Source organism: Palaemon carinicauda, chromosome 3, assembly GCF_036898095.1.
Source record: "Palaemon carinicauda isolate YSFRI2023 chromosome 3, ASM3689809v2, whole genome shotgun sequence".
Classification (NCBI taxonomy): Eukaryota; Metazoa; Arthropoda; class Malacostraca; order Decapoda; family Palaemonidae; genus Palaemon; species Palaemon carinicauda.
In genome coordinates this window covers 152,910,144-152,927,225 of record NC_090727.1, presented here as the reverse complement: position 1 = coordinate 152,927,225, position 17,082 = coordinate 152,910,144, and the positions used below count along the sequence as shown (strand labels likewise).

The 17,082-nt window shown below is 41.6% G+C and overlaps 1 protein-coding gene across 1 annotated transcript; it reads right to left on the bottom strand.

Annotated features, from left to right (window-relative positions):
• Positions 1 to 958: 958 nt before the first annotated feature.
• On the bottom strand, positions 959 to 16,983 carry LOC137638669 (leucine carboxyl methyltransferase 1). Its single transcript, XM_068370954.1, has 5 exons — positions 16,679 to 16,983; positions 15,330 to 15,513; positions 5,656 to 5,897; positions 5,262 to 5,371; positions 959 to 1,254 (listed from the first exon to the last, which is right to left on the bottom strand). The coding sequence occupies exons 1-5, from the start codon at positions 16,877 to 16,879 to the stop codon at positions 1,059 to 1,061; spliced, it is 933 nt and encodes a 310-aa protein (XP_068227055.1). The 5' UTR covers positions 16,880 to 16,983; the 3' UTR covers positions 959 to 1,058.
• Between the last annotated feature and the right edge of the window lie 99 nt (positions 16,984 to 17,082).

Sequence of the window (17,082 nt, the reverse complement as noted above, 5' to 3'; positions counted from 1 at the left end):
CCGATTCCATTTCATAACCACCGACCTTGATTTGAAGATTAAATAATCTCCTAGCTGATAAACCATATCACTATAGAGTATTTAAACCTTCTTAAATATTTGATTTTATAACTATTTTTTTATAAACTATTAAATTTCCTACATCACAGCTTAAGGTCGATCAATCTTTCAACCTTAATTTTTTTTTCAAGGATAATTTTACTCAATAATCCTACTGTAGTACTCGTATGCTAACACTTGCAAGTATAATATAAGAAAACAAGAAATTATTAACTTCTTACAGTGCTTTGCTAAAGTGGATGAACCATTAAAATGTTTATTTACTTTTTTGCAGTTAAATTCTCTTTGAGAGGTTGCTCTTCTTACTCTCTTTTTATCCCTAACTTGGTCATCTTGCAACAGAATGGCAACCTTATAACCATTGTTTGCAAAATACTAAACCTCTTTTTCTCAAAATTTCTTGGTTATCTTAGTGCTGTCAGGTGTATCAGAAAAGAGGAGAATGTGTAAATAGACCAGACTATATGGTGTACATGTAGGCAAAGGAAAAATGAGTCGTAACCAGAGGGGAGTCCAATGTAATACTGTCTGGCCAGTCAAACGTTCTAATAACACTCTAGCGGTAGTATCTAAATGGGTGGTTTTGTTTACTTTCCTTGGGTATTATTATTATTATTACTAGCTAAGCTACAACCCTAGTTGGAAAAGCAAGATGCTATAAGCCCAAGGACTCCAGCAGGGAAAAGCCCTGTGAGGAAAGGAAATAGGGAAATAAATAAATATAAAAAGTAATGAAGATTAAAATAAATTTTAAAACAGATATTTAATTTATGAACTATCTAAGATAAAAGGCCTTTGACTTCAAGAGTTCAAAGGAACTGATAGCACCTTCTATAAAAATATTTATTCATAAAAAAAACTCGAGACTATAATTCGTCTTGACGACAAAAACAAATGAAAGTCCATATAATTTTATTCCTTTTCACAGTTGTTTATATATATATATATATTTTATGTATAATAGATGCCAAGCTCGTGAAGGATACTTTTGCAAGACATTACAGCTGAATGTCGGACCAACGGTGGTCGGTCCAGGCGGTGGTGATCGCGTAGTGGCGGAACAGCTGATGAAGCAGTTCCTGTTCATCCAGGAGCTCCAGCTGCACGACCCGGGCGACCTCTTCGGGAGGCAGACGGGACCAAATGCCGACCATGTCGCAGGAGTCGGCCCCGGCCCATCCCATGTCTAGAAATCTGATAGGAGGATAGAAGGGGGAACGTGAAAGCCACTCGTTGTTTATCTCGTGTTTAGCGGCAAATTGTACCTTTTATCCTGCACTCAAGAACATAAGTTTTTAAGCCACAAATCAAAAGATATAAGTAGTTGTATGGTGATGAAAATACTTCTTATACTCCTGCACTCAAGAATATAATTATACCTAATACATTCCCTAATGTGAAGTTTGTTATAGTCCTGCACTCAAGAATATAATTATACCTAATACATTCCCTAATGTGAAGTTTGTTATAGTCCTGCACTCAAGAATATAATTATACCTAATACTATCCCTAATGTGAAGTTTATTATACTCCTGCACTCAAGAATATCATTATACGTAATACCATTCCTTATGTGAAGTTTGTTATAATCCCGCACTCAAGAATATGATTATACCTAATACCATCCCTAATGTGAAGTTTGTTATAGTCCTGCACTCAAGAATATAATTTTTTAAGCCACAAATCCAAAGATATAGGACCAGAAAAGCAGCCAGTAAAGTTAAGTAAGTATAGAGGAATACAAATTCTTTTAATCCTGCACTCAAGAATAAAAATTTTTAAGCCACAAAATAAAAGATACAAGTACTCTATAGTAATACTAACTTAAAATATTAATTTCTTTAAAAAATTGAAAAGGTCATTCAAAATATACCTAATATTTTAGAATACTGTACTGTCTGAAATTAAACATAGTAACCTTCAAAATAGACATAAACAAGTCTGAAAAAAATATGAAATTTATTACTGTAATGAATTGCATAGAAAATTATACAAAAATAAAGTCCAGAATCACAAAGACGAATATTGCAATGTGTAGTTTCCAAATCTCATTCAATCGCAGTTTCACTGCTATGTCACATAGCATAAGCTTCATTGGCAAGAAACAGCATCGATACTTTTTTTTATTGTGGTAGCTTATTGAAAACGTCCCTGCCTGGAAATCCACTAGACTGGGGTTTGAGATCCGCTCATGCTCGATAGTTTTTTGTAGTGTCCTCAACCTCACCCTCCTTGTGAGCTAAGGATGGGAGGTTTAGACTATAGCTCTCCCTGCCGAGTTATCAGTAGTCATTGCCTGGCCCTCTAGTTATAGCTTGAGTGGAGAGGAGGCTTGGGTGCTGATCATATGTATATATGGTCAGTCTCTATGGCATTGTCACTGTCCCTTGCCTCTGCCATTCATGAGCAACTTTAAACCATTATATCAGATTTAGAATAGGTTAGAATTATCCTTTTGGAAACATGAGACCTATGAGACAAGAACCTGATACTTAAATCCAAAAAAGCCAAGATAAAGAGTCATGGAAAAAATAATTTGGATTGATGAATTTGGGCAACATGGCTTGGTGCTGGAGTCTGGAAGGCCACTTAGCTCCCAAGTGATGAAACTGGTGGAAAACACTGAAGTTGCACGATGAAATAAATGTTACAAAAGGCTGGACAGAAAGCAAAAAGAAAGGAAGATGGAACAGAGGTTAAGTAGAATGCTAAAAAGAGCTTGTATCTAGGAGTCAAAGGGACACTACAAAGATCCTTAATCGATACATACAGTGAACTGCATAATATGTAGTGATAGGACTATCTGCTTAAGGACAGGCGGGGAGGCGAGTAGCTTCAACTTTGCAATTGATCGAGTCCTGTAATCCAGGATTACCGATTTTCACAGAAAACAAACAATCTAGAAAGAAGGGTACATCGACCAAAAGAAAAGGACACCTTACGCTTTAAAAACTTTAACCGACTCGTTGAACTAGTCAGACAGACAGACTTCTTGGCTACTTATTAAGGACAGTTTTTCCATCAGAATGGTCATAAAAATATATGGTTTAATATTTTTAAAACTTGTGCCTTTTGCTTCAGGCTTTTATGGTGTTCGGAGATGGTCTAACCACACCAGTTGAGGACTCATTATAGCTTTATTTTCTCTTTTAAGAAAGATCATTAGGAGAGACTGATGTCACAAATTGATATGTCAATCCTGAATAAAGCAAATTCCTACTCCCTTTATATCCATAAATATACAAGACGGCTCTGTTAGATACGGCATCTTATAAGATTGAATGGCAATGAAACTGATAAGAAAAAATTGTATGGAGAAAGGAGCTAATTCTACTCTGTTAAATATGTTTTATATCAATAAACAATAAAAGATGACATTAGGAAGAGAGCACTCATGATCACAGGATCTAAAATCAAGAGATTAAAGAGATCTATGATGTTGGTGAAAAGTAGTGGAGGTAAATTAGCAGTGATACATCATGGATCCAATCGAATCATTGCTCTAAATATGATGCTTTTAACTTTCATCGGAATCTCATCGAAAAGTTTACAATATGCAAATGTAAGCAATCTGTTCAAAGCAAAAATACAAGATCAACAGCGTAATACGCTGAATACAATAGAGAAATACATGTAGCTTTACCATACAGCCATTAGAGTCACAGCTCTTGTATTCTTGGATACTCAGTTATGTAGCTCCCATGGCTATTCCCCACCCAAATGCATTTCCTATGTCTTCTATTTAAGCCAGTGCAATATAGAACACATCCTTCAAAGTCTCCGTTCCAAAAGAAGTTTGGCCATTTCACTGAAAACACGGTTAAAAAGCACCGCTTCATCCTACAGGGTGTTAGTAAAACATTTTTATGGAGTAACACCACCAGGCAGAGTACCTGCGCGACCCATAATGCACAGTAACGATATCTCCAATGGCATAACAAAGAAAGAAGACACTGCAAATCACTATCAGGCACTACAACATCACGAAAGGAAAGCCCTTACTGATACGGCAAAAACTTACAGTGCTGTATCTGCTAAATTACTTGCAACTTCAACTACACTTTAGTAAAAATTATTAGTATTAAAATCATTTTCTAGTCGGATACGAAATGAATCCAAGCCGTGATTGAAACTGGGCAAAATTGCCTAGGCATCTTCTCAGACTTGTTTCTATCAAAACCCATTCATTATTCAGGGTTACAGGTAAAAATATCAACTATACAAACTACTGGTGTGATTATCCAAATAGCCAAACATACTGTACAATGAAAAATGGTCTATCATTACATAAAAGGCGAGTCAGTGCAAAAGAAAAATAAACTATCAACAGTACTCTGGCACCTACACACAAAAAACAAAACTCACTAAGAAGACAAATATCAACAATGGAATTATTTGATTATTTAAATAACATATTTTAAGGCATTAATTTTTGCTCATGTATAAAGTTAGATTGCAGTTTAATCTTGATAATTTACAATGTAAATATACAACACCAGAATAAAATTTATATTCGAACTTGTGTACCTTTTAAAAAATAATATCATCAAACGGTTATTTCTTGACCAAAAATAAAGAAAACTTAAAAAGTGTGTTGTGTGGGACGGCTTTTATCTTTTACAGTTACTGTACACAGGAGAAAGACAATGCAAATAACTCGCAGCTTAAGAGCCTAAATCTCGAATCACTTGCATAAAAATTCCAGAATAAAAGATCATTCAAAAATGGGAAAAACCGTCATTATTAACCCTTTTACCCCCAAAGGACGTACAGTACTGGTACGCTTCACAAAACTCATCCCTTTACCCCCATGGACGTACCGGTACGTCCTTGCAAAAAAATGCTATGAAAATTTTTTATTTGCATATTTTTGATAATTTTTTGAGAAACTTCAGGCATTTCCAAAGAGAATGAGACCAACCTGACCTCTCAATGAAAAAAATTAAGGCTGTTAGAGCAATTTAAAAAAAAATATACTGCAAAATGTGCTGGGAAAAAGATAACCCCCTGGGGGTTAAGGGTTGGAAATTTCCAAATAGCCTGGGGGTAAAAGGGTGAAGGGGAGACCCTAAATCTCGAATCATTTGCATAAAAGTTCCAGAATAAAAGATATTTCAAAAATGGGAAAAACCGTCGTTATTAAAACACTCGTTACTAAGAAAGGTATCACAAGTTCCACGGGACATTCTTAACAGACCGACCTCTTTCTCTGCGTCTCGGTGCTGTGGCATGCTTCCGCACCGGCCAGATCACAACCCCTGGTGCGCAGATTGCTTAGCATAACTTCCCCAAATCTATCGTCCAAATTTACCTGGAATAGATCATTCGCATGCAATGAAAACTATTTATTTATAAGGAAATTAGCCCCTTAAAGCGTGCCATTTTATAGTTGAAGACCAGACTTTTAAACAGTGAAGATTAGTTTTCTTTTAATTAAGCAAATCTACTAAATTCTAAAATATTAATATATTTGCTTTAGCTATATATATATAATTCTTTACAAACAGTGCCATGCATATTAATGATTAAGAGGGAGTATCCTTATATTGTATATTAATACGGATATTATGTTAATACGGGCATCACGTAACCCACCATTTCGTAGTTGACGAAGAAAGCCGACTTGAATTTCTCAGCGATCCACTTGAGCAACTGGGATGATTTGGGCATCGTCATGTACACCAGGACGCACTCTGCCAAAAAGACGGTTGGTATCGAGTAGTCCAGGTCAGACTCCTTGATTTTCGCTTCCACTTCGGTCAGGTTCCGCAAATCGACTCCGGTTAGCTTGTAGGTGTGACCGTGGAGATTGTTTCTATTCAGTTTAACATCGTAATCTGGAAAGCGAAAACTAAATTGAATGTGTGATAGTATGGCAACAAACATAGTGAAACTCTTTAGCTTTGGTAAGCAGATCTTCTAGGAGAAGGACACTCAAAAATCTAGCCTTTGGTAGTGCCATAGCCTCTGTACCATGGTCTTGGACTGTCTTGGGTTAAAGTTCTCTTGCTTGAGGGTACACTCAGACACTTTATTTTATATTATTTCTTTTCCTCTTGTTTTGTTAAAGTTTTTATAGTTTATTTAGGAAATGTTTATTTTAATGTTACTCTTCTTAAAATATTTTATTTTCCCTTATTTCCTTTATCGTTACAGTGCTATTTTCCCAGTTGGAGCCCCTGGGCTTATAACATCCTGCTTTTCCAATTAGGGTTGTAGCCTAGCAAGTAATAATGATAATAATAATAAATGCCTGTACAATTAAAAGTACAAAATTATAATAATAACCCTGAAAGAAATATTTATATAGATACGCAAGTAGCCTAAAAGTTCACTATTCTATCTTATTTCTCTTCCTCATGTTTTCTTAAGTGTTTTTATACTGTAGTTTATATAGGAAATATTTATTTTAATGTTCTTACCATTCTTAAAATATTTTATTTTTCCTTGATTCATTTTCTCACTGTTGGAGCCACTGGGCTTATAGCAACCTGCTTTTCTAACTAGGGTTGTAGCTTAGTAATCAAGTTTCCTTCCTTGCTGGGCTATTTTCCCTGTTGGAGCCCCAGGGCTTATAGCATCCTGCTTTTCCAACTAGGGTTGTAGCTTAGCAATCAAGTTCCCTCTCTTGCTGGGCTTTTTTCCCTGTTGGAGCCCCAGTGCTTATAGCATCCTGCTTTTCCAACTAGGGTTGTAGCTTAGCAATCAAGTTTCCTTCCTTGCTGGGCTATTTTCCATGTTGGAGCCCCAGGGCTTATAGCATCCTGCTTTTCCAACTTGGGTTGTAGCTTAGCAAGTAATAATAATAATAACAGGGAAAGCTGCGATGACAGCAGAATACTGTATAAAAATTTATTTTTTACGCATACGCTGACACAATGTGCAACCCAATACTTCGTCTATGAATAGAGAAGGTCCTCAACTTAAAGACATTTGGATAAAGAAACACAAATCCAAATGAAATTATAAAGCTTAAATATTGTACCTAAAGTTAGTATACTGTCATATTATAATGAAATACTGTCAACAATATCATGTCATTTAATACAGTAATGGTAAGCAAAACAACATTTGTAATAACCTGATATTTATTCTATATAAAACTAGACTATTTGTTGACTTTTGCAGCTAGAAATCATAGGCATGGGAGTTAGGTTAGGCCTAACCTAGGCCAAAATTTAACAAAATTTGACTTACATACAGCTTCTTGGAAGCTACTAAGTCTGTAAGTTAAGGATCTTCTGACCCGAATCAATAAAAATAAAATAGAATCTATTCCAAGGAAACAAACGTCGGTAAATTAAGGAATTGCTCCCGACTTAATTTGGATTAAATGTAGAAAACGGATGATGGTTAATTAATGGATGTAAATTAGTGGCCTGTTTCCAATGGGTACAGTGTTATGAATACAATACTTATATAGAAATTGATGCACACATATAATATAATAACAAATATAAAGGAAGTATCAATGATAATAGTAATGATGATAAAACTAACTAAGCAAAATTAATTACGGTATCAATACAATCTCTCTAGCCATCTCTCATTGTCTCGCTTACAGTTTGGGACTTTCTTTCAGCTCAGTGTTTGTGGGGTTTCATTCCCAGACAATGCATCAAAACCCGAAAAATAAGTATATCGACACGAAGTCATTGCCCGCTTAACAATAATCATGAGCATCAACAGAAAGGGACAAAAAAGAATTAATGAGCAAAAAGCTACGCACCCGGGGCCTTAAAATTGGCATCAAAAAAGAGCCAAAGAACCTTTAGTATTTTCTACTACCTAAGTGCTGATCGAGATATATTGTAATCAAAGGTAGTAATAGGTACCACAGAGGATGATCAAGATAAAAGTCAGTGCAGGATTATACACAGCACCAAGTAGAGCTGAAAGTGCCTTGAGAAATTCCTATGGCACCCGGCTAAACTGCACTCTGCATTTTACTTTCAATTCACAGTCAATTTGGCTATCCTTCTTACATCAGTTTCCACTTCCCATTCAAGAGAACTCTTTACCTTAGTTGTCCTGTAAGAGAACCTGAAAATGCATAAAGTGTCTGGTTCACTAATAATCTACCTATTCATAGGTGATGATAAGCAGACACTTGTCATTCACGCAATGGCTAAATAGCCCCTACTCTACTCACTGTCCCAAGCAAAGTAATTATCTAACCGTACCCAAGTTTACCTGGTAATATGTTATTTTCATTAGTAAAATAAATTTTTGAATATACTTACCCGATGATCATGTAGCTGTCAACTCCGTTGCCCGACAGAAATCTACGGTCGGGATACGCCAGCGATCGCTATCCAGGTGGGGGTGTACTCAACAGCGCCATCTGTGAGCAGGTACTCAAGTACTTCTTGTCAACAAGAACTCAATTTTCTCCTCGGTCCACTGGTTCTCTATTGGGAGGAAGGGCGGGTTCTTTAATTCATGATCATCGGGTAAGTATATTCAAAAATTTATTTTACTAATGAAAATAACATTTTTCAATATTAATCTTACCCGATGATCATGTAGCTGATTCACACCCAGGGTGGTGGGTGGAGACCAGCATACATGTTAACAAAGAAGCTAAGTATCCCGTATTTCATTTTATTAGTTATTCAAAATAACAAACATAAAATAAATAAGTACCTGGTAAGGAAGTCGACTTGAACCATTACTCTGCCTTTATTAAGTACGTCTTCCTTACTGAGCCTACCGGTCCTCTTAGGATGCTGAACGACTCCTAGGTGCTGAAGTATAAAGGGCTGCAACCCGTACTAAAGGACCTCATCACAACCTCTAACCTAGGCGCTTCTCAAGAAAGAATTGACCACCCGCCAAATCAACCAGGATGCGGAAGGCTTCTTAGCCGACCGTACAACCCAAAGAACAACAATAAAAAGTATTCAAGAGAAAGGTTAAAAAGGTTATGGGATTATGGGAATGTAGTGGCTGAGCCCTCACCTACTACTGCACTCGCTGCTACGAATGGTCCCAGGGTGTAGCAGTTCTCGTAAAGAGACTGGACATCTTTGAGATAGAATGATGCGAACACTGACTTGCTTCTCCAATAGGTTGCATCCATAACACTCTGCAGAGAACGGTTCTGTTTGAAGGCCACTGAAGTAGCCACAGCTCTCACTTCATGTGTCCTTACCTTCAGCAAAGCAAGGTCTTCTTCCTTCAGATGAGAATGTGCTTCTCTAATCAGAAGCCTGATGTAGTAAGAAACTGCGTTCTTAGACATTGGTACAGAAGGCTTCTTGATAGCACACCATAAGGCTTCTGATTGTCCTCGTAATGGTTTTGACCTTCTTAGATAGTACCTAAGAGCTCTAACTGGGCAAAGTACTCTCTCCAGTTCGTTCCCCACCAAGTTGGACAGGCTTGGGATCTCGAACGACTTAGGCCAAGGACGGGAAGGAAGCTCGTTTTTAGCCAAAAAACCGAGCTGCAAGGAACATGTAGCCGTTTCAGATGTGAAACCTATGTTCCTGCTGAAGGCGTGGATCTCACTTACTCTTTTAGCTGTTGCTAAGCACACGAGGAAAAGAGTTTTTAATGTGAGGTCCTTAAAAGAGGCTGATTGGAGCGGTTCAAATCTTGATGACATAAGGAACCTTAGGACCACGTCTAGATTCCAGCCTGGAGTGGACAACCGATGTTCCTTTGAGGTCTCAAAAGACCTAAGGAGGTCCTGTAGATCTTTGTTGGTGGAAAGATCCAAGCCTCTGTGGCGGAAAACCGCAGCCAACATACTTCTGTAACCCTTGATCGTAGGAGCTGATAGGGATCTTACGTTCCTTAGATGTAACAGGAAGTCAGCAATCTGGGTTACAGTGGTACTGGTTGAGGAAACTGCATTGGCCTTGCACCAGCTTCGGAAGACTTCCCATTTAGACTGATAGACTCTGAGAGTGGATGTCCTCCTTGCTCTGGCAATCGCTCTGGCTGCCTCCTTCGAAAAGCCTCTAGCTCTTGAGAGTCTTTCGATAGTCTGAAGGCAGTCAGACGAAGAGCATGGAGGTTTGGGTGTACCTTCTTATACGTGAGGTTGACGCAGAAGGTCCACTCTTAGAGGAAGAGTCCTGGGAACGTCGACCAGCCATTGCAGTACCTCTGTGAACCATTCTCTCGCGGGCCAGAGGGGAGCAACCAACGTCAGCCATGTCCCTTTGTGAGAGGCGAATTTCTGAAGTACCCTGTTGACAATCTTGAACGGCGGGAATGCATACAGGTCGAGATGGGACCAATCCAGCAGAAAGGCATCCACGTGAACTACTGCTGGGTCTGGAATCGGAGAACAATACAACGGGAGCCTCTTGGTCATCGAGGTAGCGAACAGATCTATGGTTGGCTGACCCCACAGGGCCCAAAGTCTGCTGCAAACATTCTTGTGAAGGGTCCACTCTGTGGGGATGACCTGACCCTTCCGGCTGAGGCGATCTGCCATGACATTCATATCGCCCTGAATGAACCTCGTTACCAGCGTGAGCTTTCGATCTTTTGACCAAATGAGGAGGTCCCTTGCGATCTCGAACAACTTCCTCGAATGAGTCCCTCCCTGCTTGGAGATGTAAGCCAAGGCTGTGGTGTTGTCGGAGTTCACCTCCACCACCTTGTTTAGCTGGAGGGACTTGAAGTTTATCAAGGCCAGATGAACCGCCAACAACTCCTTGCAATTGATGTGAAGTGTCCTTTGCTCCTGATTCCATGTTCCCGAGCATTCCTGTCCGTCCAGTGTCGCACCCCAGCCCGTGTCTGATGCGTCCGAGAAGAGACGGTAGTCGGGGGTCTGAACAGCCAATGGTAGACCTTCCTTGAGAAGAATGCTGTTCTTCCACCACGTTAGAGTAGACCTCATCTCTTCGGAAACAGGAACTGAGACCGTCTGTAGCGTCATGTCCTTTATCCAGTGAGCAGCTAGATGATACTGAAGGGGGCGGAGGTGGAGTCTCCCTAACTCGATGAACAGGGCCAGCGATGAAAGTGTCCCTGTTAGACTCATCCACTGCCTGACTGAGCATCGGTTCCTTCTCAGCATGCTCTGGATGCATTCTAGGGCTTGGTTGATCCTTGGGGCCGACGGAAAAGCCCGAAAAACTCGACTCTGAATCTCCATACCCAGGTAGACAATGGTCTGGGATGGGACGAGCTGGGACTTCTCTAAATTGACCAGGAGGCCCAGTTCCTTGGTCAGATCCATAGTCCATCTGAGATTCTCCAGACAGCGACGACTTGTGGGAGCTCTTAAAAGCCAGTCGTCTAAATAGAGGGAGGCTCTGATGTCTGCCAAGTGAAGGAATTTCGCAATATTCCTCATCAGTCTGGTAAACACAAGAGGTGCCGTGCTTAGGCCAAAGCACAGGGCTTGGAACTGGTACACAACCTTTCCAAAGACGAATCTTAGGAAAGGTTGGGAGTCTGGATGGATGGGGATGTGAAAGTATGCGTCTTTCAGGTCTAACGAGACCATCCAGTCCTCCTGCCTGACCGCTGCTAGGACCGACTTCGTCGTCTCCATCGTGAACGTCTGCTTGGTGACAAAAGCATTGAGAGCACTGACGTCCAGCACCGGTCTCCAACCTCCTGTCTTCTTGGCTACCAGGAAGAGACGGTTGTAAAAGCCCGGGGATTGATGATCCCGGACTATGACCACCGCTTCCTTTTGTAGCAAGAGCGACACCTCTTGTTGCAACGCTAGCCTCTTGTCCTTCTCCTTGTAGTTGGGAGAGAGGTTGATGGGAGATGTAGCTAGAGGGGGATTGCGGCAGAACGGAATTCTGTATCCCTCCCTTAGCCACTTCACAGACTGAGCGTCTGCACCTCTGCTCTCCCAAGCTTGCCAGAAGGTCTTGAGTCTGGCTCCTACTGCTGTCTGGAGAGGAAGGCAGTCAAAACTTGCCTTTTGCGGACTTGGAACCCTTCTTGGACTTGCCACGGTGACTGTCTGCACGGGTACCTCCTCTGCTGGAGGTTCTGCCACGAAAGGGCGGGATGAACCTAGAAGCAGGTGTGTCAACTGCTGCAGGGCGGAAGGGTCTAGGCACGGAAGGTAAGGTTTTAGCCTTACGTGCAGAAGAAGCCATCAGATCATGAGTATCCTTCTGGATAAGTGAGGCAGCCATCCCCTTAATCAACTCCTCCGGAAACAGACACTTGGAGAGAGGAGCAAACAACAACTCTGACTTCTGGCAAGGAGTGATACCAGCAGATAAGAAGGAGCAAAGATGTTCTCTCTTCTTAAGGACTCCTGATACATATGAAGCCGCAAGTTCACCAGACCCATCCCGAATTGCCTTGTCCATGCTAGACATGATCAGCATGGCCGAGTCCTTATCTGAAGGGGAAGTCTTCCTGCTTAAGGCTCCCAAACACCAATCGAGGAAATTGAATATCTCAAAGGCACGAAAGACTCCCTTCAACAGATGATCTAAATCGGAAAAGGACCAGCAGATCTTCGAACGTCTCATAGCCAACCTGCGGGGAGAGTCAACCAGACTTGAGAAGTCGGCCTGGGCAGAGGCAGGAACCCCCAAGCCGGGTTCCTCTCCCGTGGCATACCAGACGCTCGACTTAGAAGCAAGCTTGGGAGGAGGAAAGACAAAAGGGGTCCTTCCCAGTTGCTTCTTGGAATGCAACCAGTCCCCCATAACCCTCAAAGCTCTCCTAGATGATCTGGCGAGAACAAGCTTGGTGAAGGCAGGCGCAGCAGACTGCATGCCCAGAGCAAACTCGGAGGGAGGAGAACGAGGGGTTGCAGACACAAAATGCTCAGGATACAAGTCCCTGAACAAGGCAAGGACTTTGCGAAAGTCTAAGGAGGGTGGCGAAGACTTGTGTCCTTCAATATCAGAGTGAGGTTCATCCAGATGTGCAGCTTCATCATCCGATACATCATCATCCGAAAGTTGAGTTGAGAGTGGCAAAGGCAGAGCAGCAAGCTGAACGGCTGAATCCGGCAGAACGGGTGCATGCGTACCTGCGGATCCAACATCATGCCTCTGCTGGTCGGTCTGCGAGCTGGCAACAACAAAAGCAGAGGGCTGGTGTGTGGGAGGGGCTGCGGTGGGCTGAGGAGCATGCGGTATGGTATGCAGAGCATGCTGTAAGGTATGCGGCTCATGCTGCATGGTATGCGGAGCATGCTGTAAGGTATGCAGAGCATGCTGCATGGGCTGAGGAGAATGCCGCATAGTGCTGGAACCCGGCAACTCCTGATGCGGCAGCTCACGCATGTTAGCAGATGGTGCAGCAAGAACATGCGTCTGGCAGGGAGGACTGCGCATCGGTGGAGGAGCTCTCACAGGTGGAGTGTGGGAGCAGGCAGCCGCAGTATCTGCTGAGCGCACAACCTCTGCGGGTTGTAGGTTAACAGGAGAGGTGTTAACTTTCTCGGCATGATACTCCTGCATGAATGCCGCAAGCTGAGACTGCATAGTCTGCAGCATGGACCACTTAGGGTCTACTGTGGTTGGAGCAACAACAGACGGAGCAGTAGCCTGTTGAGGGACCACTCTACCTCTCTTGGGAGGTGTGCAGTCATCAGATGACTGCGGCGAGTCCGAACTGACCCAGTGGCTACACCTGGGCCGTTGGACTAGCTCGGAAGGGACCTTACGTTTGAGCGGTCGTGAGACCTTGGTCCACCGTTTCCTCCTGGAAACTTCTTCCACAGACGAGGAATGTAAGGGCTCATTCGTCTGTATGTGGATGGGACGATCCTTAACAGATACGTCCGCAACCACTGAGGATACATCCGTGCGCCGATCAAGGCCTGCCGAACCCTTTGGTCCTTCAACATTGCTTCTCCCCTGGGCTTGGGAGCTTGCAAGAGGTCCCGGACTGGGAGGACGACTGGCACGCACAGATGTACCCTCATGCGCAACACTGACACTATGCACATCACTAGCACTAACACTTCCCACTGCACTCTTCGCTTTCAGCTCTCTGACATCTGCCAAGAGCTGATTACGGTCACTAACCAACGACTCCACCTTCTCACCGAGAGCCTGAATGGCACGCAACATATCAGCCATTGCAGGCTGAGCACTCGTAGCAGGTTCGGGAGTCACCACCACAGGGGAAGGAAAAGGTTGAGGGGCATGGGGAGAGGAAAAATCCACAGAGCGAGAAGAACTCCTCCTATCTCTCTCCTTCTCTAACCTACGTGCATATCTAAGGAATTCGTTAAAATCGAATTCCGAAAGCCCAGCACATTCCCCACATCGATCTTCCAATTGACAGGATTTACCCCTACAATTGGAACATACGGTGTGAGGATCTATAGAGGCCTTCGGAAGACGCCTAGTACAAGTCCTAACACTACACTGCCTGTATTTAGGAACTTGGGACTGGTCAGACATCTTGAATTTAGAAGTAGTCAAGGGGGAATTCCAAAATTAAGCAAAGTTCGTTAACCAATAAATCAAATTAATTCCAAAAGCTTGCTAAGCTAAGGATAAAGCTTCCTGAACAGCGAAGGCTAAACTTTAGAGCAAATACAACACCAAATCGTGAACAAAGACTCCAAAATCAACAGCGTATCCAAGTAGGTCTTGCCGGCGGCACGACAGAGGAAAAATTGAGTTCTTGTTGACAAGAAGTACTTGAGTACCTGCTCACAGATGGCGCTGTTGAGTACACCCCCACCTGGATAGCGATCGCTGGCGTATCCCGACCGTAGATTTCTGTCGGGCAACGGAGTTGACAGCTACATGATCATCGGGTAAGATTAATATTGAAAAAGACACTTTCTAATGCCCAGATAAATCAGTTAATTAGATGGCCATTATTAAAACTATACCACACTGTAATATATGAAAACTGTCTTGACATATAATGCATACAATTGCTCTTACTCATTTCCTTATATCACACATGTATTCTTGGCACAAGAGCTTGATTACCCATTAGAATCACCTCTTGCTTGAGGTTACACTTGGGCACATTATTCTATCTGATATCTCTTCCTCTAGTTTTTTTGTTTTTGTTTTTTATTAATATTATAAATGAAAGATCTATTTTAATGGTGTTACTGTCCTTAAGATATTCTATTTTAACTACTATTCATTACTTCCCTTGTAGTTTATTTGCCATTATTTCTTTTCCTCACTGGGCTATTTTCCCGTTGGGAAAAATAGCTCTATAAACCCTTATGCTTATAGCCTCCTGCTTTTTCAACTAGGGTTGTAGCTTAGCTAGTAATAGTAATAATAATAATGAGGACCTTTTGAAATCCAAGAAGATACAAGGGAACACGCATACTGTACCTTCGTCGCTTACAGCCTGAAGGAGTGGCTTTGTTCGTTGAATATAGTGACACTTTCGTGAGGTGACGCCCGGGAAGTCCAGCTCCACGAATCCTTTTACGGTCTTTCCTTCATCGTTCAGCCTCCAATACAAGGTGTCAAAACCTGCTCCAATATTGACAATCTGACAGTTCCCACCAGTAACCTAAAAATTAAATACAATTTTCACTTTGTCTTCAATGCCGTTTGAGAAGTACATCATTCATCAGCGTTAGTTAGATCACATAAATAGTGAATTGCATTCTGAAGAACTTTAGCAATGTAAATTCTCTCTAAACATACTGTGCAAAATAAAATGAGAAAGATCACTAATTTCCATAATTATGAAAACCGATAGTTTTGAAGCTTAATTACATATTTTAGTAACGTTTAATTTAAGTTATATTTTAGTATAACTTTTGCGTTCATATTAAAAATATTTATAACTAAGAAATGAAAATAAATATCATCTCTTGGTTTAAACAGTAATATTACCCAAAACATTATATAAAATGGTCATAGCCAGTTCTGTATTAACCCATGATAGGACCCCAATGCTTTGAGCTTTCTTGGGCACATCGACATCCCCCAATGTGTCCCCTTTGCACATTTCATGCTCTGTTTTTGTACAATTTATTACATTGAAGTAAATAATCCATAGTTTTCACATTCAACACTAGAGGAAAAAAAATTTCCATAGGCCCCTGCTCTTGCTGGGCCCCTAGACTAAAGACTAGTCAGCCCTATGGATAATGCGGGCCTGATCAAAGCCTAAACTTCAATTTTACCACAGCTATGTTTCCACATTCATAAGGCTACAGCAAATCCCTGGAACCTTTGACTTACAATCTGTAGTCGGGGTGTATGTAGGCTAGCGGCCACCTAGATTTATGATTATGGCCAATTTAGATTACGGCAGTGGAAGGGGGGTCGCAAAGAGGTGTTAGGGCCCCCCCCCCCCCCCCGTTAGGTAAGGACACGGCTCGTAGTTAGGTTAAGGGGGTAAATTTAGGTTATTTGATATAATTCTTAATCCAAATGGGAGGAACTGGCCGCTGATATACAAAGGCTCCCGGTAGTCTAACCTCAAACTAGCAGAGATTTACTTGATGTCATCTCCTAACCTTCACTGGTTTGGTTTAGCCTAAGTCTCGGGAATTGATTGATGACGAAGTCCAAAACTATAGCACCTGACATTTGTATGTGCGAAGGATATGTAGGAAGTCGAGTCAGTGAAAATAAGTAATATTGCCCTGTCCTAACTAAAGTATTGAAGATATTACATTATATATAAATAAACTGCAACATAACCTTCAAAATAATCGACCCACCTCAATGAATTTATCCACAAGTATCTTAATGGCCACCGTCCTAGCGAAGTAACCCCGATTTATCTCTGGGGCTTTGCGTTCTGTCGACCTGACGAAATACGAGATAAATTTGTCGGACCAGTACCCCAGGGCCACGGCACACCTCTTGCAAGAGCTGGCATCGTCATTCGTGGCAATAACGGCTTCGTCGTTGGCCCACATTCCTCCTGAAGGCAAATTCCAGTCGAGGTATCAGGCGAAGACTGGGGTCATCACTGACAGCTTTCGACGAATGTAAACAAAGTGGCTCGGTCCTCAGGGGCCGTTCTCTCCGGAGTCGAAGCTCCTCTTTCGGATTCCTGGAACAACTTTGACTTCGAGACACTTTTTGGTTGAATTTAGTCCATCATATTTTCGTTTCTTGT